Source organism: Sus scrofa, chromosome 1 (genome assembly GCF_000003025.6).
Source record: "Sus scrofa isolate TJ Tabasco breed Duroc chromosome 1, Sscrofa11.1, whole genome shotgun sequence".
Classification (NCBI taxonomy): domain Eukaryota; kingdom Metazoa; phylum Chordata; class Mammalia; order Artiodactyla; family Suidae; genus Sus; species Sus scrofa.
Window position 1 is genome coordinate 272,528,309 of NC_010443.5, and position 27,535 is coordinate 272,555,843.

Here is a 27,535-nt window from a genome sequence, read left to right on the forward strand (position 1 = left end):
TGTATAACTGGGTCACTTCGCTGTACAGCAGGAATTGACAGAACACTATAAATCAACTCTAACCAAAAAATTGTAAAAAGACTGAGCAGAGCTAATGCACTACACAGAATTATCTCTAGATACGCTGTCAAAAGAGAAAGTAGGCAGTGCAGTGTGTCTCCATGTATACAAAATAAATGCATATATTTTTATCTCCTTACTGATGCAGAAGGAATTCTCTAGAAACCCTGGAAACAATGAAGAGTGGTTGCTTCTGGGAGAGGATGAGAAGAAAACAATATTTTCCCCATTTTTTTATTGTGACATATTTTGACATATAAAAATAAGTATGTATTCATGGAGCACCTACTATGTGCCAGGTATTACCATTTGAGGAGCTTGAGGTAGATCAGTGAATAAAACAAAGAATCCTTTATTGGAAGAATTTCTATTCTGGTGGATACACTCACCAAAGAAAGGCATCACCCAAGACTGAAATAGTCTGGATGTGTCTAACCAACCCCATCCCTCTGTCAACACACAACCCAGGAGTCCAGCCATTAGGAGTTTTTAAAAATGTGTACGAGCACTTAATCCATTGCTGAGTTTTACTTGGTTTGGTATCATGCTTTATATATTCTTCGCAGCGTGCTTTTCCACTCAACATTGGTTTTCTCAGATTCCTCCTCGTTGGCGCGCGTGGCTGTGGCTCATTCACTTCTGCTGCTGTGTCGTGTCTGCTTTGCGGTGCTGCTGTCACAGTCCACTCAGTATCTTCCTCACCATCTCCGGTGTGTTTCAGTGCTTTGCCGCCACATTCGGGGGCAGGAGGAGGGCTTGCAGGAGGGGAAGATTTTACTTTTATGGTTCACTCCATTTAATAGTTACAGGACTGTTTGGGTTTTCCATTTCTTCTTGTGTCAATATTGGTAAGACTTTTTTTTCTGTGAATTGATCCATCTTGTCTATGTTTCCAAATTTATTGTCATAAACTGGTTCATAATGCTTTTCTTACCCTTGTAAACCCTGCTCTATTTATGGTCATATCACCATTTTTATTCCAAATATTGTGTATCTGTGTATTCTTCCTAATTGGTCAATCTTGCTAGAGACTTTTTTTATTAATTGTTAAACTTTATTTTGTCAAAGAACCAACTTTTTTTGGCAGTTACTGTCACTTTGTTTTCTACTCTCTTGATTTCTCTTCTTAGGGTCTCTTTCCTGCCATCTGGGGGTTTTATTTTTCTAACCTAAGTCAGAGGCTTAGATCATTAATTTTCAGTTGTTCCTCTTTTAAGATTTATTTTTCATTGAATATCCATTTGTACTTCTTCAATCTCTGACTCCTTTCCATTAAAAAATAAAAGTAATTAACTTTTTTTTTCTTTTTTGTCTTTTTTGCCTTTTCTAGGGCTACTCTCGCGGCATATGGAGGATCCCAGGCTAGGGGTCTAATTGGAGTTGTCGCTGCTGGCCTACACCAGAGCCACAGCAACGTGGGATCTAAGCCGAGTCTGCAACCTACACCACAGCTCACGGCAACGCCGGATCCTTAACCCACTGAGCAAGGCCAGGGATCCAACCCGAAACCTCATGGTTCCTAGTCGGATTCGTTAACCACCGCGCCAGGACGGGAACTCAAAAGTAATTAACTTTTTAATTGTGCATATCCTTTGGCTCAGTAACTCCATTCTATAAATTTTTCCTAAGGAAAAAACCAAAACAAATGCATAAAGATGTGTGTGTGTATGTTTGTTGCTGCATCGCTTGTAATGGAAGAAAACTGCAAATAACTGAAATGCTTCCCGACGGAGGGCATTTAAATACACCATAATACATCTGGACTATGTAATCCTGTTCATAAACGACCACTAGGTCATAGTCTGCAGTGCAACACTGTGCAAAAATTTAATGAGTTCTAGCCTTCGCAAGGATAGAAAAAGATGTACACGATATATTATTAAGTACGAGAGCAAGTTATAAAAAGACATACACATGATTTTATTTTTTGTTAAAAAACACATTCATTGGAGAGGAATCTGGGTTTCGGTCCCGCCACAGGACTCGAACGGCTCCCTGCTTTGATTAATCACCTGCTTGTAAGCCAGGAGCACCATCCCATCTCTGCCTCGTGGAAGAGAAACAGACGAGGCTGCGAGGGAAGAGGGAGGAGCTTCATGCAAGCGTCTCGGGAGAGAACACCAGGTACTCAAACCACAGTGCACTGGGGGTGACAGAGGTGCTGAAAAGGCAGGACATTCCTGTTCCAGGAGGCGAAGAGCACAGCCAGGGCAACGGTCCCCACCCCACCCCACCCACTCCTGCCAAGTGACCTTGAGCTCCAGGCTCTTCATCTCCCAGAGACCCATTTTTTAGGGGCTGAAATAAGAGATCTGAAGGAATAATCCTTCGGGATTCTTCCAAGTCTGAAATCCTCTGCTGACATTCGCCAGCTTCGAGGTTGACTTGATGCTGAAACGCAAGCCTCTGGGGAAGCTGAGAGCCTCGAACCAAAGGGAACCCTCTCCCGGGACGCTCCCAAGGGCAGGGACGGAGGCACTCGGTAAACGTGAGTGGATGAAGGGATGACGGAATGAGGGACGTGAGCAGGCAGAGGTGGGCACTGACGGAAGGGCCCCCGCAAGATTCTGAGGGAGGTTTTCCTAAAATGGTTCTTCCAGGTGACTGTGCGCTTGCCTCGAACACAGCCAAGTCCTGGGAAGGAAAATCAGCAGAGAGGGCGTCCACCTCGCATGTCTCACGGAGCCTCGCCTCGCTGCCCGCTGCCCCTTGCCACTCCTGCTAGGTAATCGGATCGCGGCTAATTAATAAAGCTGTCAGGTGCGCGTCCTCGCTGGTCGTTAGTGTCCTTCCAGAAGGAGAATCCTGCCACCGCCACCCCGTCCGCCCCTCGGCTGGCAGCTCAATTAACTGAATACTATGCAAATGAGAGGCTCTTTTCATCATTAGCTTATAGCCCCCGAATGTTAATCGCGTAATTGGGCCTTCAACAGGGTAATTAGACACGATTTCGCCCATTAGTCTTACAAGGCTAATTACTGTTGAGAGGAGGAGGGGAGACGCCCCAGAGCTCCGCAGGAAGAGGGGCGTCTGGTTCAAGCAAACGCCGACGGAACCTCCGCCAGGTTCAAGAGCAGCGGAGTTGCAGGCTGTCCCAGCCCAGCGTCCCGATGCGCCAGGGGCAGGTGGAGCAAGGAAGAGGGGACATGCGGAAGGACGGCAGGTATGCTGGCGAAAAGAATACACACGGCACTTAAAAGCAAAGCAAGACAGGAATCCCCTGGTGGCCTGGAGGTTAAGGATCCAGTGCTGTCACTGCTGAGGCAAGGGTTCGATCTCTGGTCCAGGAACTTATGCATGCCTCAGGCACGGCCAAAATAAACAAAACAAGACAATATCCTATAATAAGTGCTAGTGGAAAATAACATGAAAAAGAATATAAATGCGTATAACTGAATCACTCTGCTGTACAGTAGAAATCCATCTTATAAATCAACTCTACCTCAATAAAATAAATTTAACAATAAATTAAAAAATGAAAATAAACAATACCAAATATATTACTCACTTATCAAGAGGCCAAAAAAGGCCTAGCTGAACAGGAAATTGGTTTTTTTAAAATGCTATTGAAGTATTGTTGATTTACAATGTCGTGGTAATTTCTGGTGTACAGCAAAGTGATTCAGTTATATATATATATATTCTTTTTTACACATATAAATATATTCTCTTTCAAATTCTTGTCCACTATGGTTTGTCACAGGACATTGAATCGAGTTCCCTGTGCTGTACAGCAGGGCCTTGTTGTTTGTCCGTTCTATAGAGAATAGTTTGCATCTGCTAATCCCAAACTCTCAATGCCTTCCCACTTGGCAGCCACAAGTCTGTTCTCTATGTCTGTGAGTCTGAGCGGGAAATTCTTGAAGCTGTGCCCAATTACTTGGCATGGACATTGGAAAATTCTAAATCTGGGAAGTTTAGAACAGAGTTTTCTATTTTTTTTTTTTCGGCAAGTTTAGTAAAATAATTTTTCTTTGTTTTTATATAAAATCTTGATGGAGCAGTAAGAACCAGTACACTTGTTATTGTTACTAATGATGAATGGAAATAAACTTATTACAATCTCTTTTATTTTATTTTTAACTTAATTTATTTTAGTGGAAAATTAACCCAATGAACCAACAGGGAACTCCTACAATCTCCTTCTTTTTGTCTTTTTAGGGCCGCACCCGTAGCATATGGAGGTTCCCAGGCTAGGGGGTCAAATGGGAGCTGCAGCTGCCAGCCTAGGCCACAGCCACAGCAACGCCAGATCTGAACCGCATCTGCACTTGTGTCACAGCTCACCACAACGCCGGATCCTTAACCCGCTGAGTGAGGCCAGGGATCGAACCTGCGTCCTCATGAATAGTAGTCAGATTCGTTTCTGCTGAGCCATGACGGAACTCCTACAATCTCTTTTAATTGGAGAATACCAGTTTGGGGGAGGGGGCAAAACAAGACAAAGGCCCTCGCTGGTTCCGGCCCCCACTCCTAAAGCAGCACGACCTCAGGCAAAGGGCCCAGTCTCTCTGGACCTCAGCTCCTCCCTCTGTGCCATTTGGGGGGTGGGCACTAGACAGTCCCCAGGGGCCTTCTCAGTTTAACTGACATGGATCTGGATCTTGGGGTGAAAAACAAGGCTGAGACTCTGGGGCGGGGGGCGGAAGTGATGGGGACCCGCTGAGGAGGGGCTGTGGGGAGAAGGCCTGGCTCCCCGAACACATGCCGTGGCTGTCCCCCCGCAGCCGAAGTGAAGGTGAGGCTGAGGTGCCGTCGGGGGCCTGTGCTGGCTGGCCCAGGCTGCCACAGCAGAGGCCACGGGGGGAGTGTGTGCTCCACAACTTACGTTTTGCACACTTACCCCCCTGGAATGTGACTGTATTTGGAAGCGGGGCCTTCGCGGGGGTGATGGACTTAAATGAGGCTGTCAGGGCGGCCCTGACCCAATCCGAACGGTGCCCTATGCCAAAGGGACATCTGAACCCAAAGAGATGCAAGTGCCAGAGGAAGGAGCACAGGAAGAGGCGCGCAAGCGGGGAAGGCCCCAGAGAAGCACACCCGCCCGCACCTTGACCTCGGACCTCCATTCTCCAGAACTGGGAGAAAATAAATTCCTGTTGCTAGAACAGCCCTGGAAACTCGGTCAGATCCAAATAGGCACCTGACTCGGCTCACATCCAAACCACAACGAGGGCCCCCCGACCTGTCTTCCCACAGCCCTGGTCAGCAGGTGGTTGCCGCTCTTCCCAGGTGCCACAGCAAAAGCCAGAGCTCCCCTTGGCAGCTCCGGGCTCCCGTGCCTGTACCCCGACTGACAGCTGGTGGTCCGAGCCCAAGCCCTTCTTGCCACTCACTGGGCCAGGCCAAGAGCATCTCTTACCCAGAAGATGCCACTGCCTCCTCCCCGCCTCCCTGCTTCTGCCCCTGCCCTCCTGCCCTCTTGCCTGTGGTCCCCTCGCCTCCCAGGAGCCTGTGTGATCCATTTACTTGTAATTTTACTTTGTTGGCCTTGCCTGAGGCATGCAGAAGTTCCCCGGGGCCAGGGACCGAACACTTGCCAGAGGAGTGACAACGTCGGATCCTTAACCCACCGAGTCCCTGGGGAACTCCAAATCCTTTTAGAATGTGAGATCTCGGAGCTCCCGTCATGGCTCAGTGGTTAACGCACCCGACTAGGATCCATGAGGTTGTGGGTTCAATCCCTGGCCTTGCTCAGTGGGTTAAGGATCCAGCATTGCCGTGAGCTGCGCTGTGGGTCACAGAATTGGCTCCGATCCCGCGTTGCCGTGGCTGTGGTGTAGGCCGGCAGCTGCAGCTCCTATTCGACCCCTAGCCTGGGAACCTCCATATGCCATGGGTGCGGCCCTAAAAAAGCAAATAAAATTTAAAAGAAAGGGAGATCCCATCACTCTACTGCTCAACACCCCGTTTCTCCCCAGAGGCTCCCACGGGACTCAGAGGAAAGGCTCGGGTCCCCCAGGTGCCCTCTATCTCTGACTGTCACCTCCCACTCTCGCCACTGCACTGCAACCGCCTCCTGGTGCCGCTTGAACTTGCCCAGCTCCTGCCCACCTCAGGGCCTTTGCACTTGCTCTGCCCCAGTTCTTTCCCAGATTTAAGCCTCTGCTCCAAGGTGCTCTTATTAGCAAGGCCGTTTCCGAGCCCCTTCCGTGCAAACGTGCCATCCCAACCCATCCCTCCCACTGCCCGCCTTCCCACCCCTTGCGCCACGTTCCTGCTCCCCAGGGGACCCACATAATGCATTATCTGCTGGCTGTAGGCAGCCTTTCTCACCCCAGCAGGAAGCTCAATTTCTCAAAACACAGAAGGAAACAAAACCAAAAACACCTGCTGTCACATGGTTGACCTTCCTGCTGGGGTGAGAAAGGCTGCCTACAGCCAAAGCAGAGCGGAGCTAGTTGTGCAAGCCTTCCTTAAAAGTTTTTTTGATTATTAGTAAATAATTTCTGTGATATTTAGGAAGGAGCACTTCCAGCTTTTAGACAGCTGCCGCGGGAGCCTGGCACGGGCCCAAGCTCTGAACGCGCGAGCGGGTTCAACAGTTCAGCGCTTTATTTACGCCTCTGAGGAAGATGGAAAATTGAAGTAGACGCTGATGCCTCCCAAAGTCTCCTATGGGGAAAGAAAACAAACATGATTTCTCCGAGTCATCTCGGCGTCCGGCCTCCTGCCTTTCTCTGGGAAATGAATTTAAGTGAACGGGCGGGCGCCGCGTCTGCCCAAAATGGGGGCGTCTTCATCAGAGCCGGACTCAAATGCCAACTACCCCGGGCTCCGTGCTATGAAAGGTCACCTGTCACTCTCCACCGAGGTCTGGAGATTGCTTTGCATCGTGGATACCTGGCAGGAGAGGCGTGTTTCCTCCCCCACGTCTCCCTTGTCACCCGCTGGACAGAGCCTGGTGGACCCCTCCTAAGAGCTTGGCATCCTCAGGGGAACTGAAGTGGGGACGGGCTTTGCCAGCGAAGAAGAGTCGGCTTTGACGAGGGGGAGCGAAATTTCCTGACGGTGAAGGTTATCGGACCCTTAGAAGGAAACTGAGAAAAGTTGTCCCTTGTCCCCAAAGGACACGTGTACCCAGAATGCTGTGCTCCAGGGAGAAGGTGGCAAAGTGACCTCGAACCCCGTCTAAGATGTCTCAGAGATGGCGGGAGAGTCAGACAGGCAGGACCGGGTTCTTAGGAGAAAAGCTTTAAATGGTTAAGAAGTCAACTGAGTTTTGATTTACTGCTGCGAAGGTAGGTCTTGAACTAACAAAACTGCGGACCAAAATACCGCCATTTGCTGCAACACGGATGCACCCAGAGTGCCTCATACTAAGTGAAGTCGGTCAGAGGGAGAAAGACAAATGCCTTACGATGTGCTTATATGTGGAATCTAAACCACGACACAAACGAACCTTCGAGCAGAACAGAAACAACAGACTCGCAGACATAGAGAACAGACTTGTGGGTGCCAGGAGGGAGGGGAAGGGGGGGCTAGATGCAAACTATGCCACTTAGAACTGATAAGCAACGGGGTCCCACTCGCCGGCACAGGGAACCATGTCCCATCATTTGGGTGAGAACGTTTGGGACGGAAGACAGTATGAAAAAAAGAATGTGCATGCGTGACCGGGTGGCGCTGCTGTATGGCAGAAAAGGACAGAACGCAGTAAAACAGCCCTACCTGAATTTAAACAAGAAAAGGAACCGGCTGAAGTGAAAACCAATTTGAATCCTTGCGTTTCTAGAGAGCGCGGTAACAAAAAGAGAGGAAGGAAGGGGAGAGAACACCTGGCAAATTCCTGGTGATGCGGGCGCCCTGCCTCCTCCTCAAGACTGTAACCACCCAGCTTGCCCGCTGCCCGGGAGGCTCCTGGGTTCCTGCCGCCCGTGCACCACCAGGCGCCTTCCGGATCCTTGGCACCCGTTGGGGACGGTTGGGGACTATTGGGGACGGCAGAGCTAAGCCTGCGGTGGCCCGGGCTGGTTCTCTCTCTCCGGGAATTCACTGTATGTTACACCCGGAGAGAGCCTTGAGGCTGCAGGCAAGGAGTTCAAAGGTAATGTACATTTTTGATGTGGCTGCTTCAGGAGTAATTGCTCCCATGCTCTCGAAGACAGACGACAGCCCTCGGTAACAGACTGTCATAGTAAGTTTTAACCCAGGAAGAAGAGCAGCGCCGACCTTGCGCATTTGCTCAGAATCACCCTCGCCAGACTTCTTCTTACACAAACATTGGAAATAAGTGGTAAAATGTCAGCAGTCCCTAGGCAGGAAAATAATGGGAGAACTTTCCTTTTCCTGCTTCCGTCCTTATTTATTCAAGGGGTAAAATGCTCCAGCTCCAGGGACCACGGGCTGGGGGCCCGTCACCACGGTCGCCAGCCAGGATCCTGGGCTGGAGGCCCCGGGTACACGGCCCTTCCGAACTCCAGCCTTCGCCCTAGGACCCTCCCCTCCGACCTCCCAGCCGCTGCCACATCCCCATCACCAGCGAGTATTTATTTTGGCTACAAGGAAGCACCACACTGGCTGTGGGAGCCACGACAGTTGGGATGTGCTGTCACCAAGCGCTGTAACAGGTGCAGTGGAAACTGGGCTGGTGGCCCAGGATGATGGGTTAACGTCTTGTGGAAGCGGAGGCGAAGGCGCGGGGAACTCTCCTTCTTGGGCGGTTTGCCAGCCCCCCTCCAACCACTTCCCCTACGGGCTCCCCACACCCCATCTGGGGACAGTCCCCATGCCCCAGAGCCACTGGCGTTATTTAAATGAGCCCGTCAGTCCCCTCCCTGCATCAGCCTGCAAAACCAAGCTCCCTGCCCTGCCATGCAGAAGCTGCCTTCCACAGCGCAGCTTCGGCCACCCTGTCCCCAGGGTGCAGCCCCAGGTGGCCCTGCCTGGCGGGCCCTCTTGTTGAAACTGTAACAGCCTTTCATCTCTCTGAGTGCCGCCGAGCTGTGTCCTGCATCAAAAGAATCTTTAAATCTTACCAAACGACGGGGGACAGGGCAGCCACACCTTTTCACAGCCCCTTCATCGTCTGCCAGGCTGGGCTGGCATTCAGAGCTCCCTGTGCGGCTGGCTCTATGAGTCTCCTACCAAAGCGCAGTTTTTTGTTTTTGTCTCCCTGCGTGACCAACACCTGCCCTGCAAATCCCCAGTGAACAAGGAAGCATCTCTCTCCAGCCTGGGGGGGGTTGGGGGGAGGGTGGCTCTGTCTGCTCAGAGCGCCTGGGGCCCTAGTTCCTCGGTGAGGAGCTTGTGTGACTTTGCTTTGCAGAAGCTTCCCACACAGGTCTTAGGAGTGAACGCGGTCCCCACTCTGGAGCCCCTCGTCCGCCAGGCTCTGTGCAGAGAGCTTCCGCGCCACCCCTTCACCCCCACCCGACGTCCTCAGCACCACTGTCCCTGCTTCTCAGCTGAGGTGACTCGAAGCTAATAACCTGCTGCAGGAAACTCAGGTTTCGATTTTTATTTATTTATTTATTTATTTACTGCCTTTTCTAGGGCCGCTCCTGCTGCATGTGGATGTTCCCAGGCTAGGGGTCTAATCAGAGCTGTAGCCACCGGCCTACACCACAGCCACAGCCACAGGAACACGGGATTCGAGTCGCCATCTGCGACCTACACCACAGCTCACAGCAACGCTGGATCCTTAACCCACTGAGCGAGGCCGGGGATCGAACCCACAATCTCACGGTTCCTAGTCGGATTTGTTAACCACTGAGCCAGGTCTCTATTTTTAGTCTGTTGACCACATCATCTTGCCTGGATTTTCGAATTCCCAAGTCCCGCCCATATGCATTCTCCCACTGAATCCGCACAGGAGCCCAGCAGAGGGTGAGGTAAGAAGGGCTGGGTCGGAGATCCCGCTGTGGCGCGTTGCGATTGGCGGCACCTCTGCAGCTGGTCCAAGATGCAGGTTTGATCCCCAGCCGGCACAGTGGGTTAAAGGATCTGGTGTTGCCTCAGCTGCGGCGTGGGCTGCAAGTGCAGCTTCGATCTCATCCCTGGCCCCGGAATTCCATATGCCTCGGGGAGTCCAAAAATGCTGGGTTATTACCTGTTTGACAGATGCGAAACGGAAGCTTTAAAAGGCTCAGCCGCCGCCCCCGCCCCCCCCCCCCACCGATGGCTGACCCAGCGAGCGGCAAAGCAAGGCTGTCGAGCATGCAGTGAACTCCCAGGAAACCCTGGGGGGCTGGGGAGGGAAGGTGCACAGGAGACCGCTGGGGTGTTAGAAGAGACGAGGCCGAAGAGACGCGCACTTTCCCTTTGGCCCTTGACCCCAGACACCCTGTTGAGACAGTGGCCACCTCTTCCTGAGGCCCTCAAGCCTAAGTGGACCCACCTAAGGGGGCCAGCGGGAGCAGCAGGGCCCGACTCGCTCATGGGACAACATCAGAGTGGTTAATAGGGGCGCAGCGGCTCTGCCACCAGGAGGGGCCCCTCGGCCAACCCATCTCTAAGGAAGATCTTTTGTCCAAAAACGAAAGGCCCCGGCGGAGCACCCGGCCGATGTTATGTATGCCGGCCCATGTCTGGTAAACTCTCAGATGACGGCGGCAAGGCGGGGTCAGCCGGGTTCTATTAGCTCAATTAATGAGGAGTAAGATAAGGCTAACGCCCCGCTCAGCGCGCGGCTCGGTGCGGAGCTGGAGTAATGGAGTTATTAACCTCAGTCGGCCGCTGATTGTGCTGCGATTCCAGCTCCATTTCCTAGTTCAGGCCTCCATTAATGGGGTGTTTATCACCCCTAATCCACATCAGGATCAGCTGCAGAACCAGGAGAGCTTCCGGGAAGGACCGAGTGATAATGAGAGAGAGGGAGAGACAGAGAGAGAAGGGAGAGGCAAGAAATCCTCTCCACCTCGCATTTAATTTTTCTCTGGTCCCACTGCTATCCTCTTCAGCGATGATAGCATCCTTCCCACTCTGGGACACATCAGAAATGGCAGAGCCATTCTCTGAGGGCGTCTCTGTGCCGTCCTCCAAAACACAGCGTCACATGGACGTAAAAAGGCCTAAGCTTTCCAATCAGATTAGAGCGCTCAGGCATATTAGCGATGTGCCAGTTCAGTTTCGACTTCCATAACGTACCACCAGAATGTAAACTGAACACAGGGGAGCCGAGACATCAAACCCCTTTCAGCGCAACGATTTCTCAACGTCGTTAAATGCCCTGCCTGCCATCTTCCAGCCTGCCTGGCTCCACGGAGTCCTGCCTGACAAGGAGGTGACTTTGTCTTTGTCTGTATCAGGGTCACCCTCTCCTCCCAAGTGCCACCTGGTGAATAAGGAGTTGCCCTCCCCAAGCCCATCTCGACGGGCGTCTTTCGGATGTCTTCCTTAGGTGAGAAAAGCAAGCGGACTGCCGTGAGAAAAAAACCCATTTTGAATGGAAACGAGTTATTGGTGCCAACCCACAATGAGTGGGGACAGCAAGTGTCTCTGATGGTCATTCCTCTGAGAGTACCCATACTGGTCCTTTCAGCCACTTTTGTAGGAATTCACAGTCACGTGGGTAATCTTCAAAGTGTTTTCACGCTTCTTAACGGGTGAACACGTGGGCAGCACCCCTGTTTGGGGTGCGGGGCTGTCCCCGACTGGGTGAGGACAGGAGACAGAACTGCACCCTACAGAGGAACGGGCTGTGTCCCGCAGGAGCAGCTGGGGGCGGGACAGGCGGAGCCGGCTCACAGTCACGCCCCCGTCACACGTGACAATTACAAGCCACTCTCACGCGTGTTCCACTCACCAGAGCAGTGGTGCTGTCGGGTTAAAGGGCAGAGGTTAGTGCTCCATTTCGCAGATCGGAAAACTGAGATTAAATGCCGTTTCTTCCAGCGGCGAGCCAGTGAGCTGGGATAGATGCTTGTCGCCTTGCAGAAAGGGCGCAGGGGGCTGTTCCAAGCTAACAGCGGGGCTCTCGGCTGGTCTCCTCCCTGAGGCCTGGGGCGAGGCACACAGCTTCTCTGAGCCCACACACCTTTTACTGAACAAACCAGTGACGGGGTTAAATGCGACGCAGAGCAGGTGCAAGACTGGCGCCTGGTCGACCTTAGGAATTACTATCACCCCCCCTGTTGTCAAGGACATGACGAAGGGCAAGGGGGCAGGAGGACCGGGAAGGAAAGAGATGGCCCCAGAGACTGCCCCAGGACCAGGGCACGGCTGCAGAGCAGAGTCCGAAAGTGAAGGCAGAGAGGAAGGGGTGAAGGGAGAGACAGAGACCCTCATCAGCCCCGGCTGAAGCCTGGATGGAACGTTCTAGGCCGAGGCCTCCAGGGCTTGCTTCAAGGATCTGGCACGAGGAAATCTGAAAGCTTCCAGACCCATGTGTCCGAGGGACCAGGCTTGCGCCAGGCAGGCTGCACCTGGGTGTGGGAGTTCGTGGTGGCCAGCCTGGGTCCCCCCGGGGGAAAGGGCTGTGTTTTTAGCAAAAGCCAGCAACACACCCAGCACCAACTGGGAGCCAAATGCAGTGAGAGGAGTCTGTCAGTGCTTTTCCGGGGACAGCCAAGCCCGCTCTGGGCTCCTGTAGACATGGGACACACAGTGGTCTAGTTTAAGAACCAACTACCGTCGTGGCGCGGCGGAAAAGAATCCGACTAGGAACCATGAGGTGGCTGGTTCGATCCCTGGTCTCGCTCAGTGGGTTAAGGATCCGGAGTGGCTGTGAGCTGTGATGTAGGCTGGCAGCAACAGCTCCAATTAGACCCTTAGCCTGGGAACCTCCATATGCCTCAGGTGCAGTCCTTGAAAGACCAAAGACCAAAAAAAAAAAAAAAAAAAGAAAAAAAGAAACAATTATAAGTAAAAAATAAAAAACCCACCCCACCCTCAAAGGAACCTGCAGCGAAGGTGCCCCTTTGCCCCCAACACCCTGGGCCACAAGGATGGAAAACATCCTCTGGGTGACCTCCTCGCAGTCCCCAGATTTAGCCCCGACCAAGGAGGGAAGGAGAAATATGAATGGAAACCACACTGATGCAGCAAAAGCCCTGTCGCCATTCTGAGAGGTCCACGGCCACAGACTCAGTGAGGAGTCTCCCTGCCGCCCTCTTCCTAGGGATGTCTGAGCAGCCGCTCTGACCTTGACGTTGGACGTGGCCCAGCCCTGGCCGGCCAGATACAGCTGGGGGTGGGGGGAGCAAGTTCAAGGCCCCCAGCCCCGCCCCTCCTCACAGCACCGAGCGGAGGGAACATGGAAAAAAAAAAAAAACAACAAAAAAAAACACAACGGAAAGCATCAGTGTGTCTGATGCACTGCAAACTTCCCAACATCAATCAGAATCCTATACTCCCTTCTCCATAGTAAACATTAATTTTGAAAGAAAATACTGTGCAACAAACTAGCAGCAGGAAATGAATTATTTTACAGTCAGGCAGAGGGCAGATTTCTGGATGGAGCCTTGGATAGTTCTTTCTTTCTTTGTTTTTTTTTCTTCTTCGTCCTCCTTTTTTTTTTTTTTAACTATGATTATTACGTTTTAACAAACTTTATAGCCTGTTTTATTTGTTCTCAAATAACTTTTTTTCCTTCTTTCCGACACATCAATTACTTGGTTTGTTTTCCTCACTGTGTGATGTTGGAGTCAGGAGCATAATTTAGTGTTATGTGCTGTGGGTTTATGAGGCGGGAGTCAAGCAAAACATTGCATTTGAACACTATCCATTTATTAGCTCTAAGAGGAGATTTATATTTGACAAGGAGACAAGAACTCTGTTTCCTGATAAGCCAAAGAGGCCTATTTCTGTGTCCAACGCACAGAGTAGCTAACCCTTCCTCAGTAACGCAATTGACTGGTCTGAATATATTTTAATAATAAAATTGATATATATGTAAATTTATTTTAATCTAATTTCATCGAACCCTCCTTAAAAAAAAAAAGAGAGAGAGAGAGGCTCTGTAGATTGTTTTCATATCTGAATTATAGATTTCTGTATCGTATTCCCAGATTGATTTTGAGGCGATAATTCTGTCAAGATTTCCTGCTGGTGTCAAAAACAGCCACACCACAGCTAGAGTGCTTTATAATTGGCATCACAACCCAGCCAGAATTACAGCCCTGATTTTCAGCCCCGTGCTAGGTGGGTTCATTTTTAGCACATTTCTCTTTCCCTTAACCTATACCTGGACTCGAAGGTTTCTGGCTAAATTTCCTTTCTGAATTAATCATAACCGCGTTTAATTGAAAGCTAAGGTGGAGCGAATGGATTAGTCAGAGCTGCGAAGGGCGGAGGGAAATGTGACGCCAAGAAATACAGCAGGAAGAAGGGTGATTAAACAGCGGCACATGATTAAGTCTATTGGTAAACAAAGAGCATCTTTCTCCTCCTCCTCCGCTTGTCCTCTGCCCCACGGTCCAATACATTGGCATTATTTACTAAGTCTTTAAAAACGGATTTTTCACTTCGTGGGGAATGGCGAAGTATTTCCTTGCAAGTCTGCCCCAAATCAAAGAGGTTCTTGCCCAACTGCCCCTGTGTGCCTTTAATAAACACGGGGCCTTCCCCCGCCGGTCGTCGATGGTCGCGCAGACCCCGTGTGGCGCACGGGGGTGGGTCAATAAAACAGTCGTGTTCCCCCTTGGCTTCAGAAAAGTAAGCCCTACATTCTTCCCTGACACCGTTTCAGGGACCCGCATCTCCAGTCTTCTTTTAAGCGACAGTTTTTGCAGTTTCCCCGACGTCTTTCCTCTTGAGGGAGGTGAGTTTGCGCAGCAGCTAAATACTGACACCAAAGTCTGTTTCATCCCCAGAGTGTGGAAGGTGGAGATTTCACCTCCTTGCACGGTGGTTCCTGGAAAGGCCCACAGGCAGCACAGGTGCAACGGCAGGATGCTCAGACTGGCTGCCGGGGCCCCGCTGTCCTAGAGCTAAAGGGACACCGCCAGCCTCCAGGAGGAAGCCCTCACACCCAACTCTATGGACACAGTTAAGACAGAGTTGGGGAGAATCCAGCCAGAATAACTTCCCTGGAGGGCCACCTCCAGAATCTGTGAGTGTGTTACTTTACCAGGCAAAGGGGCGGGGCCCGTGAGATTACATCAAGGACATTGGAGGGGTTGGGTTATCTGGGTGGGCCCAATCCAAACACATGTGGCTTTACAATCTGAGACGGGCTCAGTCAGAGGGAGATGTGACTGCAGAAGAAGGTGAGCATGTTGCCGAGATGCTGTCTCCAGAAGCTCGGAGAGGCAACGAGCCTCCAGACTCTTCCAGGAGCCTCCAGAAAGGATGCAGCCGCCTTCCAGAACTAAAACCAACCAAAACTAAAACCAACTAAAAAACTAAAGCCAACAACTAAAACCAACTAAAACTAAAACCAGACGCCTTACAGAACTAAAACTAAACTAATCTTCTGTCTTTTCTGAAACCAGTGGCATGCTATTCTTAGACAAACAACAGGCCTATTCAAAGACAAGCGACTTGCAAAATATACACACCTGGGGACACAGGTATAGACATTGCCAGATAAGGGTCTGAAAAGCTAAAAAAGAGAGAGAAAGAGAAAGAGAAGCAGACAAAGTGTCAATGAGTACCCTCTGGAAAAAGAAAGGAAACATTAAAACACTTTAGCCTTATTAATATGCTCAAAGTAATTTAGAGAGAACAGACTCTATGATATAAGAAGTCAAAGAAAAGGGAATGAGATAAAATTTTAAAGGAGATGAAAGAAAACTGACCAAATTAAGGGAAAAAAACAAGGGGGATGTAACAGCATTATAGAAATGACAAATCAATTAGAAGCAACAAGAAATAAGTACGATAAAAAATAAGGTTATTACGGAGGACAGATTTGAAAAAATAGTACAGAAAAGAAAGAAAATAAAAACTACTAGAAAGAAATGACAATTATGGAAAACAGATGATAAATATCCAACATACACATAATTGGTCTTCCTGAATAAGAATTCCAAGCAAATGAACCAGAAATTTTTTTTTTCTTTTTAGGGCCACACCTGCAGCATATGCAGGTTCCCAGGTTAGGGGTCAAATCGGAGCGGTAGATGCCAGCCTACACCAGAGCCACAGCAATGCCAGATCCGAGCCACTTCTGCGACCTACACCACAGCCCACGCAATGCCGGATCCTTCACCCACTGAGCGAGGCCAGGGATTGAACTCAAAACCTCATGGTTCCTAGTCAGATTCGTTTCCACTGCGCCACGACAGAAACTCCCAGCAAAACATTAATATGTGTACTAAAAGAAAATTCTCCTAAAATAAGGTAAATGGAAAGGATTCATAATATCCAGAGAAAAGTAATAAAAAGAACTAAGACTGAGAGAAAGAAAAAAAAATCCTTTGAGCATCCAGACCAAAGAAGCACATTACCTACAGCAGAAAAAAAACCTCTCTGGCCTCAGACAGTACTGCAACCCCACAGGTGTGACAGCACAAGGAAGAAATGATACAGGATGCTGAGGGTAAGACATGTGACGGAAGAATTCTTTACTTCGCTGGATGTCGTTTACAAGTTAAGAGAAAGGCATTCTCCAGTGTGCAAGAATTTAGGAAGTCTAGCATGTATATACCTTTGCTGAAAATGACTCAAAGACAGAATCCATTCAAACGAACAGTGGATCAAAAGTGATCAAGGGGCGGCTGAATTATGTAAACAGCTGGTGTTGAAATCTGACTCCACTGAAGAGAGAACGAAAATTTCACAGGTACAGTAAGTATAGCTGAAACCAGAATATAATTGTTTTATTTCTAGACGAAAAAAAAAGCATAGTGATCTTTAAAGTAATAATCTGCATATGATAGACGGAAACCAAAACATTTCAGAATGTGTCTTTCCCTGCCCCGACCCCCTGCCTGCCAAAAATGGAGAGGGGATGAGGGGGGGTGAAGAAATGGTCACACGGGAGCATTTTTCTTTTCTGTCATACGCCAGGGTCGGAACAGTCTGTTTTATTTCAGAATTCACAAATTGAGAACTACAGGCTTAATCAAATCATCTTAGCCAGACTAGGAGAAGGAGACACAGATTATCTTCCAAATCAGCTGGCAGAGCACAAGAGCAAACGGCAGCAATACCAAAACCCAAAGAAAACACAGACCATTGAAAAAAGATGGAAAACAAAGGGAACCGCGAGGAGGCATAAAATAAAGTGATAAGAGCAAAGATAAGTGGGATAAACTCAACTATTCAAGGAAAAAGACCAGCAGGTTGAATAAAAATATTAAACCCAATTTCAACCTGTCCACGTGACAACGGAACATAAAGGAAGCCAAGGAGCTGAACGTCAGAGACAAGCAAATGCAGCAAAGCCATCGGGGTGGAGCTCCAGGGAAAAGGCCCCAGTGAAACACACGCCACACTGTTTCCTCCCCAAACCCCTCAGAAAAATGACAGCAAGGAAAGGGAGACGGGGAAGCGCAGGCAACTAAAGTGGTTGCAGTTTTTTCTCTTTTCAGGGCCGCCCTGCGGCCTACGGAGGTTCTCAGGCTAGGGGCTGAAGCAGAACTGCAGCCGCCGGCCTGCACCAGAGCCACAGCAACACGGGATCCGAGCCACGTCTGCGACCCACACCATGGCTCATGGCAACGCCAGATCCTTAACCCGCTGAGCGAGGCCAGGGATGGAACCCGAAACCTCATGGATACTAGTCGGGCTCATAACCCGCTGAGCCACAGCGGGAACTCCGAGAAAAGACATTTTTTAAAAATTTAGAAATCTCCAGTCCAGGAAATCTAATACCCACATAAATAACAGGTTTCAGAGAGAACAGGGGGGAAAAAAAGATAGAGAAATTAACAAAATAATTCAAGAGAATTTCCCAGAACTGAAGGACATGGGTTTTCCCATTAATTTTTGCTGCAGTGGGGAAAATGAGTTCCCAGTCAGAGAAACAAATGCACTTTCAAGGGGCAGTTCCTCCGTCTGGAGCCGACCACTGTCGAAACATCTCGCTAACTTGAGAGGCCAGTGCAGGATGCAGGGCACTGAGACGCGGAGTGTGCAGGAGCGAGGAAGGGAGGCTCTCGAGACAGCGACTGCAACCCGGGAGAAGGGCCGGCGGATTCCTGCCGTCCTGGGAATCCCGGGGCGGCCTTGCAGGGGGCCCAGGGAAAAACCGGCCCAAGCCAGAGAGGAACGGGAAAAAGAAACAAGCCGTGCGCACGAGGGACTGGGTGGGATGCTGTTCTGAGGGGCTCTCCGAAGGTGTGGAAACGCATAGGGCATGCAGATACAAGGGCAACCAGGCGAGGGAAAAGGCGAGGCTGTCACTGGCATCGGGAAAAACAAAATAGGAAAACAGAAGAGAGCTTTCCTCTTGAGGGCAGGTGTCCTGGGATTGCACTTCCAGCTGTGTGTCTCTAACTCACGGGCCGGAACCTGGTCCTGTGGTTCCGTATAGCTGCAGAGGCGGCTGGAACATGGGGGCTTTCATGTCACACGGCCAGTGGGCTCCGTTGAAAACTGGTGTTTGGTTACTGAGGGGGGAAGGGAGAATTCAGGGTGGAATAGACAAGCAACAGCCCTGTCAGAGACGGTTGAGTTCCTCGAGGTGACATTTCACGAGGAACACACAGCGGACGTAAACCGTTACGGACCAAACAACACGGCACCATAACACAGAAAGCCAAGACGGCGGGAACCATGAAATCAACACGAAGCTGCCTCTCCAAGAACAGCTACTGCTGAAGTTTAAAAAAACTATTCCAGATATAGAGAAAGAATAAAAGTATCACCTCATGGATACTATAAGCCTGACAAAGGACCAAAAAAAAAAAAAAGGAAAATCCAGACCCATATTACAAATGCACATTAACACAAAATCGAAATAAAAATGTAGACAATACCATCATCGATATATTAGTTTCCCCTTGCTTCCACAGCAAATCACCACAAATTTGGCTGCTTTTAAAAGTTCAAATTCGGAGTTCCATTCATGGCTCAGCAGTGAATGAAGCCGACTAGCATCCACGAGGACACAGGTTCAATCCCTGACCCTTAGTCAGTGGGTTAAGGATCCAGCGTTGCCGTGAGCTGTGGTGTAGGCTGCAGACGTGGCTCGGATCTGGCATGGCTGTGGCTGTGGTGTAGGCCGGTGGCTACAGCTTCAATTCGACCCCTAGCCTGGGAACCTCCATATGCTGCGAGTGCGGCCCTAAAAAGAGAAAAGAAAAAAAAAAAAGTTCAAATTTATTATTCTGTAGGTCAGGAGTCCGATACACGTCTGATTTCATTAAGATCAAGGCGGTCCAGGACCGCCTCCCTGTTTGGAAGTCACCTGGTCCGTTACCTTAATTACACTTGCGAAGCTCCTTTCGCCGCCTGACATAACATTCCTGGGCGTGACACGGCGAGGAGAGGGACTTCGCAGGTCACGGGGAAATAAAACTCCATCTGCCACAAGCAGTATTTTCAAAGAATAACACACACAACCAAGTGACAGTCATTCGAGGAAAGAAAGGCTGACTTACGATTACAAAAGCTACTAACATAATTCATTAGACTCATATGTCAAAAAGAAAAGATATTTATCTTAGAAGATGCTAAAAAAAAAAAAGCCTTTGAATAAAATTCAACATCAACTCCAGACATTTTAAAGTCAAAAAGCTATATTTCTTTAACTTCGTAAAAACTGTATATCCTTCAAATGACAGCAGTGCCTTAACAGGAGAATAGCAGTGCTGGAATGACAAGGCAGGCCTTCAGGTCGTGGGAAAAAAACACCTGCCCCTCATGACTCAGCCCTGGAAGTACTGTCCGATGCAATTAGGCAAAAGCGGAAGAGGAAAAAGGTGGATATCGGAGAGGAAGAGGCGAGAGGATAAATATTTGCGGATGACATGATCTGCCTGGAAAGCCCAAGAGAATCAACGGAAAAACTATCAGAAGCGGGGAGAGAGGTCTAGGAATGAAGCCAGAGGAGAGAATAAATAAGAGAAATCAATATCTTTCTTATGCTCCTGAAAAAAATCCAGTTGGAAAAGAGAATGGATGAAACGATCTCATTAGCACAATACCAACCAGAACAGATACTGTAATACTAGAAATATACTTTTTTTTTTTTTGCTCTTTAGGGCTGTACACACAGCACATGGAAGTTCCCAGGCTAGGCGTCAAATCAGAGCTACAGCTGCCGGCCTACACCACAGCCACGGCAACGCTGGGTCCTGCACCCACTGATGGGGGCCAGGGATCAAACCTGCGTTCTCATGGATGCTTGCCGGGTTCGTCGCCGCTGAGCCACGATGGGAACTCCCTAGAAATGCGCTTATGGATGAAAAGCTTGAGCCCTGATAAAGTGCTGATTGGGTCATGAAGGGGCAAAGGGGACACAGGACCATAAGCTACAACGGACCAAGGGACACGTCTGATGCAAGTCCAGCTCAAATCTCCATGGCAATTCATGACAAAATGATCAGCGTGTTCACCTGGAATAATACATACATAAAATAGACAATATAGAAGAGGAACAAGAGGTCTCTGTTCTGCACTGACCATTGAAATACATAATAAAACTAAACTGGTTAAATGGTGTGGTGTTACTGTGGAAACAGAGTTATGGGAAATCACCGAAAGTTTAGAAATGCAGGCGTGCCCGTCGTGGCTCAGTGGAAGCGAATCTGACCCGGAACCACCATCCCACGAGGTTGCAGGTTTGATCCCTGGCCCTGCTTAGTGGGTTAAGAATCCCCCATTGCTGTGAGCTGTAGTGTAGGCCACAGAATCTGGCATTGCTGTGGCTGTGGTGTAGGCCGGCAGCTACAGCTCCGATTCAACTCCTAGCCTGGGGACCTCCATATGCTGTGGGTGTGGCTCTAAAAAGACAAAAAACAAACAAACAAACAAACAAATAAATAAATACATAGTTCAAAAAAAAAGAAAAGAAATGCAACCGAGTATATTGAGAGACGGTCTACACAAGCAGACAGGGGTCAGACGGTATGTACATAATGAACCCTGACTTACGCCCTGCAGCCACCAGCTCAGGAGCCCAGTCACTCTGCAGCACTCAGCCCCAAGCAGCCTGGACTGGATCAATAATTAAGAGCTTCCCTAATTTTGCCACCATTTCCAATTTAGGGGCAAATTAGAGAAAGCCAGATATGCTCCCCTAGCCAAGCACACAGGACACCCTGCTCCCATCTGGCCCCTTCAGCTTCCCAGGGGAACCCCACAGTCTCACCTTTCCCACCAGAAAGCTCTCCCCCCATCTCCCTGTTTTTGAGATGAGGCCAAACGCAGGTGATACGGCCAGCTCCCCGGCTACAGACAGCAAGCCCCGCCAGACAGCCTCTGCTCTTTCCATTTGCATGCTCTCTGTTTATTTCCACAGTATCTACAGTTGCAGGGGGCTCTCAAGATCAAGCTGGTGGAAGAGGAACTGAATGTTCAACATCGTTTGGAGACGAATGGCTGACCGCTTGAGAAAAGAGGCTGGTGCTGCCTATCTACGCGTCCAAGACTCACGTGTGAGAGATGCAATTGTAAAACCAGCAGAAGAAAGCACGAGTTGCCCTGCACCACCATCCCACGAGGCGGGCAAGACGGTTGGGGTGTGTTCGCATTCCCGGAAGAGGAGTGAGGTCAGTACGGCGAGTGGCAGAGCCGGGATCTGAACCCAGGCTTGACTGCTAGCTCACAGGGTGGTGGGAGTGGGGAGGACTAGCGAGATGCCACTTTGGGATCGTGGGTAGGGAGGGAAGCCGCTGGCACCCTGCAAGCTGTCAGGCGGATCTGGTCAGCTGGGCTCCTGGGGAGACGGTGCCCAGGGGTGGGGACCCTCCCCTGAGCCGTGTGGCTGGGGCTGCAGCCCCACGGAAGGGGCTTGCTCACCTGTTGGGCTTGTAGCCCAGGCTGTTCAGCATGTGCGCCTGGTCCAGGTCTCGCGGGAAGCCGTGCAGCACCCACCCTCTCTCCACGCAGTCCTGCTGGTCCAGGCGCCGGCCCAGCACTTTCATGATGATGCTGTCGGGAACTGCAGAGAAAGGAGGACCAGGTCACCCTGCCGCCCTGAGCCCTGCTCCCGACCCAGCAGGAAGGGGAGAGAGGATGCCCAGCCTCGGCCCAGTGGCTTCCTGACTTCAGCCTGACTGTGGTTTGAACTGGTGAAGAGGCGGGTTTAGGTGGCCAAGGCTGTGGGTGGCCATCTCCCAGCACCCGCCGTGGTCCCAGCAATGAGCTTTCCCTGACTTTGACAGGATGCAAGCCCAACGGCAGCTGGGCTCGTTCCCAGCCCTCCAGTCACGCGTGGTCATCCCGCCCCGCCAGGGACCAGTTTTTGTGGCACAAGGCTTTTCGCAGAAGCTCACCGGCCCGTGGGAGGCGCGGTTCTCCTCGGCTGGGACAGCGGTGGTGCCCCTGAGGCTCTCTGCTAATTCACGGAGCACACGCACCCCTTCTTCTCTCCCCGCCCAGGGCGCCCCCCCACCTTGGTATTTAGAATCAAATCTCTCCCAAGACGCGCGGCTGTGGTTATGACTAGAGACGGAAATCGAGTCTTATGGAGAAAGATGATGTCGAGAAGCCGCTTGTTTACATTGCTGCAATTGACATTCTCCTGAAATTTCCACCTCTTCTCAGACTCATTAAATGTCCCATGTTGCTAATGTAGTGCGTTCTAGCAATTTGCACTGCATTTCCTCGCTTTGCACTCATTTTTCCAAAGATACTTGGCAAATAGTATCATTGTTTGCTATGAATGTGGAGCCCAGGATGAGCTGGTTTCCGGGAGCGCAGTCGCAGGGCGGCTGGTGGCTTCTCTGAAGATGCCTTCCCCTCCCACCAGCCCTCCTGGGTCAGCCGAGTGGCCCTCATGCCCAGACTGAACCCTTCCCAGAGGCCCCCAGGCTGCCAGCCACGGAACGCCGGGGTGAGAGACTCAGAAAAATCCCTCACGGCCGCTTTCCTCCACGGCCGCCACAGGCCGGGGTACTGCCCTGGGGCCAAAGAACCTCGTGCTAAGGCCTCGGCATTTGCTCCTCCGCGCATCCTTCAGCCTCCCTTCCCCGTCCCTGGGAAGCACAGAGAAGGGTGGGAGATGCAACCTGCCGTGGCTCCCCAGTGCTCCGGGTACAGAGCAGTGCTCTCCCCACGGTCAGCGGGGCCTTGCAGGGTCCCCGTCCTGCCTCCCTCCCGGTGACTCTCCCCCAGCTCCCCCCACCCCCTCCGCCCAGAACGTCCCTCCCCCATGCCTTGCTGGGGGCAAGGCCCCAGAGGACGGGCCCCTCCTGGGAGGGCTCAGCACCTGACCTCTTCGCTTTCACTTGCCACCCCCGTTACTAACTCTGGCTCATTCCTCGTGCTGTGCTGCCCCTCACAAGAACGAAGGACCATGGCACCTCGGTGTCCCAGGGTTAACACAGGGCCTGGCACACAGCAGGTGCGGAGTGAACAGACAGGAGGCCTCCCCCTTCAAACCTGCACTGCAATGAACCAAATGTGTTCAAACCAGCTTGACTCGACTTTGGGGAGCTCAGAAGACGAGCAGAGCTGGAGGCACCCACGGATCCGGGCTCTGGTCTCAACCCAGCCCTTAGGTGCCAGCCAACTTCCACTAGGTCGCCCAGCCTCTCCCAGAGTGCCAGGTTCTGTCACCATGGGGTCAACACGACACTCAGTTCCAGCCATGTTGGGGACGCTGGAGACAGAGGCTGGCTGCTCAGCTCAGATCAAATGTATTCTAGGAAACAGCGTTTCAGGGATCCCCTCGCGTTTCCCCCTCAGCCACGGTGCTCTGAGCTGGTTCCTGGGATAAAAGACAGCTGACTTCAAACAAGCTTTGGCAGCTAAAGATGGAGAGATTTAGGAACCTCTGTTCGTAGTCCAGGGGTTGAAAACTTACTCGCTGCCCCCACTCCCGTTTTTTTGTTTTGTTTTTTGTTTTTGGGGGCCCCGCCCAGGGCACGTGGAAGTACCCAGGCCAGGGATGGAACCCAAGCCACAGCCGTGATGACGCCGACTCCCCAACAGCGAGGCCACCAGGGAGCTCCCCCAGGAGTTGTTTATATTCAGGGCAGAGGCAGGGAGGCTGGAGGGCAGCTGGGGTGTGGGGAGCCGGCCCTGGCCCTGAGATCACCCTGTGAATAAGGAATAGGTCTTCCCTCTGATCCAGGAAGCTCGCGTTTTCCATCAAGAGAAATAAACACAGATTAAAGACAATCTGCTGAGGAGCGTTCCAGATCTACTCCTAGGAATTTGCAGATATTCACCAAACTAAGACTCTAATACGTGAATAAGTCTTTCTCAGCGATTCATCCAGTGGAGCATTGGGTAGCATCTGCACCGTGTCTAGACACTGGGCTTGACACTGCCATACACGGCAAGCAAGAAGCCCAGGGCCAAGTTCCCGCTGTGGCACCGTGGCTTAAGGATCCTGTGCTGTCCCCGGCCCGGCACAGAAGGTTAAGGTTCTGGGGTTGCCACAGCTGTGGCTGAGATTTGATCCCTGGCTGGGAACTTCCATACATGGTGAAACAGCCATTAAAAAAAAAAAAGAAGAAGGGCTTTCCTGTCATGGCTCAGTGGTTAATGAATACGACTAGGAACCATGAGGTTGTGGGTTCGATCCCTGGCCTTGCTCAGTGGGTTAAGGATCCGGCACTGCCGTAAGCTGTGGTGTAGGTCGCAGACGTTGGCTTGGATCTGGCGTTGCTGTGGCTCTGGTGTAGACTGGTGACTACAGATCCAATCAGACCCCTAGCCTGGAAACCTCTGTATGCCGCAGGTACAGCCCTAGAAAGTTAAAAGTAAATAAATAAATAAAATAAAAAGAAATGAAAAGAAACCATCTTTTACTGACCCCACAGGCACGGTACCCTGAGTATCTGAGGGGCGCAACAAGCTTCCAGCAAGGCCCTGGGAGAGGCTGGCTGCGCACAAAGAACCCTGTGCGCCCTTCTCCCAGCCACTTCTGCCCCAACCAGCTCTGAGACTCTAAACTTCAGGCTCTTCATCTGCTAACTGGGAGGGGGAGTGGGCAGGGCTCTGAGTGGCAGGGGTGGGGTGGGGGCGGGGGCTGGGCTGCAAGAAGATTTGTAAATATGGTTGCTTTTGCAAGAGTTGCTTAGAATAAAACCCAGAAAATTCAACTCTTAGTCCCCTGGGGTCCTTTCTTTGAGCAAGTGTGAGCTGAGGGCCCTGTGGCCCAGCCATGGGCGCTCCCTGAACCTCGGGTCCTCCTCCAGGATGCCTGCCTCACTGGGAGCTGCCGGATCCACCCGAGGTCTCTTGAAGGGCTGGGTGGGTAGAACTCCTTTTAAAAATCCACCCAGACCTCCAGCAGATGGCTATGATGAAGCCAGCGGCATGAATCGGGGACCCTCCAACCACAGACGTGAAGTCCAACGAGTGAGCTTGACTCTGGCTTCAGGAGCGTGCGGAGGGCCCCAAATGGCCTTGCCCTTGGGGAAGAGGTCCACTGGGCGGTCCGTCTGCTGACCAGCGATACCCGGGCCCAGTAAGGCCTCAGCTGTCTGGCGGCGAGGACTGGACTAGGCTGACAGCTCCTGACTCTTGCCATGGGTCAGGTCCTGTTTGGAAACCAAGCTGAGCTCCAGGAGGGAGCTCTGAGCCGCTGTGATTCTCAGGCCAACAGCAGGCTGCTCGGCAGGCTCGGAGCCTGGGCCCCCGGCAGGGAAAGGCCTGGAAGGGCATCCTTCTGACCACCCTTAGTCAAAGCTAAGACACCAAGGCCCAGAAAGGTGGTGGCTCCGGTGACCTGTCCACGCCAGGTTCTCTTGAATCTGACTCAAGATCAGGAAATCCGGCCACAGAGAAACACAGAGAGACTTCAGTTTGGGGTTTTGTTTGTTTGTTTTCCCTGTTACGCTGGCAAAGATTTCTAGAAGGAATTTCCCAGCTGGCATCAAAAGTTAACAGGTACATGCCTTTTGGCCTAGCAGTCATGTTTCTAAGAACTTACACCTAAGATCTGACAGCGCAGGCAGCCAAAGACGTGCACATGAACCCCCGGGGGGCCTAGCGGTTAGGACTCGGCACTTTCGCCCCTGCGGCCCTGGGTTCAATCGCAGTGCAGCCGAAAAAATAAATAAAGCTAAAATAATAAAATAAAGATGACTCATTTATACGAGTGACAGTCGGGAACAAACGTGAATGTCCCCAGGAGAGACGGCCGAAATAAAGGCGGGAACGGCTGTGTGACGTGAGCCTTTAAGAACCACTTGTGTCCATGCTGGCTGGACCTCAAGGCGGAAGAAAGCACGGAAACGGCTTGTGTGCTCCGGTCTAAGTTAAATATACGTCGGCAGCCACATGCACACTCCCACTAGACCCACCCCGGGGAGAGGTGGCCCCCGACGCCCCCTGAGTGAGCGCTGCTCCCTCCGGGCTCAGGGCCCTGGAGCGGAGAGAGACACACAGGTCAACACGGCCTGGCTGGACAGGCCCGAGGACGCGGGCGGCGGAAGCTGCGGCTTCAGAGGACGGCGAGCTCCCAGCTCGGGAAGACGGGGAGCAGGCGGAAGCCAGGACTCCAGGCTTGAGCCCAAACCCGAACAGGCCCCTCCCGGATTAGCGCTCTCCTCGGAGGCGGAGGCGCTGAGCACACCGCTCGGTATCTGTTGAGCGCCTCCACTCCGCCCTCAGCCTCAACTGGAAAAGCAGGGGTGCCCGTCAGGTCGGGCGCATTGCTACACCCCCGCACCTGGCACTGAGCCCCCATGGCAGGCACTAAGGGGCACTCTCCGAATGGAGGGAGGGATGGACGCAGTCGACCGTCTCCCAAGGACTGTGCTTCCGAGCGCCGAGCCAGGACCCGTGCTGATGGGAAATAACCCAGGGCTCCCTTTTGTCTACACCAAACTACCCATGGATTTAATATCCAGTCAAGAGAACACGGGTTGACATCTGGGACTTGTTTCAAAATAATCCTGTTGGGGCGGGTGTCTCGCAGGTGGATTCTAGGTGCATGGAGGTTGGCCACGAGCACGAGTGGGTTCATCACACTGCTGACGGTTCCCGCAGGTTCATTATTCTATTCTCTCTACTTCCCTCATGCGGAAGTTCCTGGACCAGGGATTGAACTCACGCCTCAGCAGCCACCCAAGCCTCTGCAGTGATACGTGGTTCCTTAACCCACTGTGCCACAAGAGAACGCCTCTCTCTACTTTTTATATATGTTTAAAGGATTCCATTTAAAAGTGGGTTTGAGAGTTCCTGCTGTGGCTCAGCAGGTTGAGAAAGTGACCGGTGTACATGATGACGCAGGTTCGATCCCTGGTCTCAATCACTGGGCTAAGGATCTGGTGTTGCCACAAGCTTCTGCATAGGTCATAGATGCGGTTCGGATCCTGAGTTGCTGGGGCTGTGGTGTAGGCTGGCAGCTGCAGCTCCAATTTGACTCCTAGCCTTGGAACCTATGCCACATGCATAGCTCTTTAAAAAAAAAAAAAAAAAGTGGGTTTGGGGGGAGTTCCCTGGTGGCCTGGTAGTTAGGATTTGGCGCTTTAAACGCTGTGTTCGACCCTGGGAACTGAGATCCCACATTAAATCACTGCAG

The 27,535-nt window shown here is 51.3% G+C and overlaps 1 protein-coding gene across 4 annotated transcripts in view; it reads right to left on the bottom strand.

Annotated features, from left to right (window-relative positions):
• AK8 (adenylate kinase 8) overlaps positions 1-27,535 on the bottom strand; it is a 128,008-nt gene that overhangs the window by 30,648 nt on the left and 69,825 nt on the right. For all 4 annotated transcript variants that reach the window (XM_021070832.1, XM_021070835.1, XM_021070821.1 and 1 more), the window contains one exon: positions 21,853-21,994. In XM_021070832.1, coding sequence (XP_020926491.1) covers positions 21,853-21,994 — 142 coding nt within the window. The remainder of the gene's footprint in view (positions 1-21,852; positions 21,995-27,535) is intronic.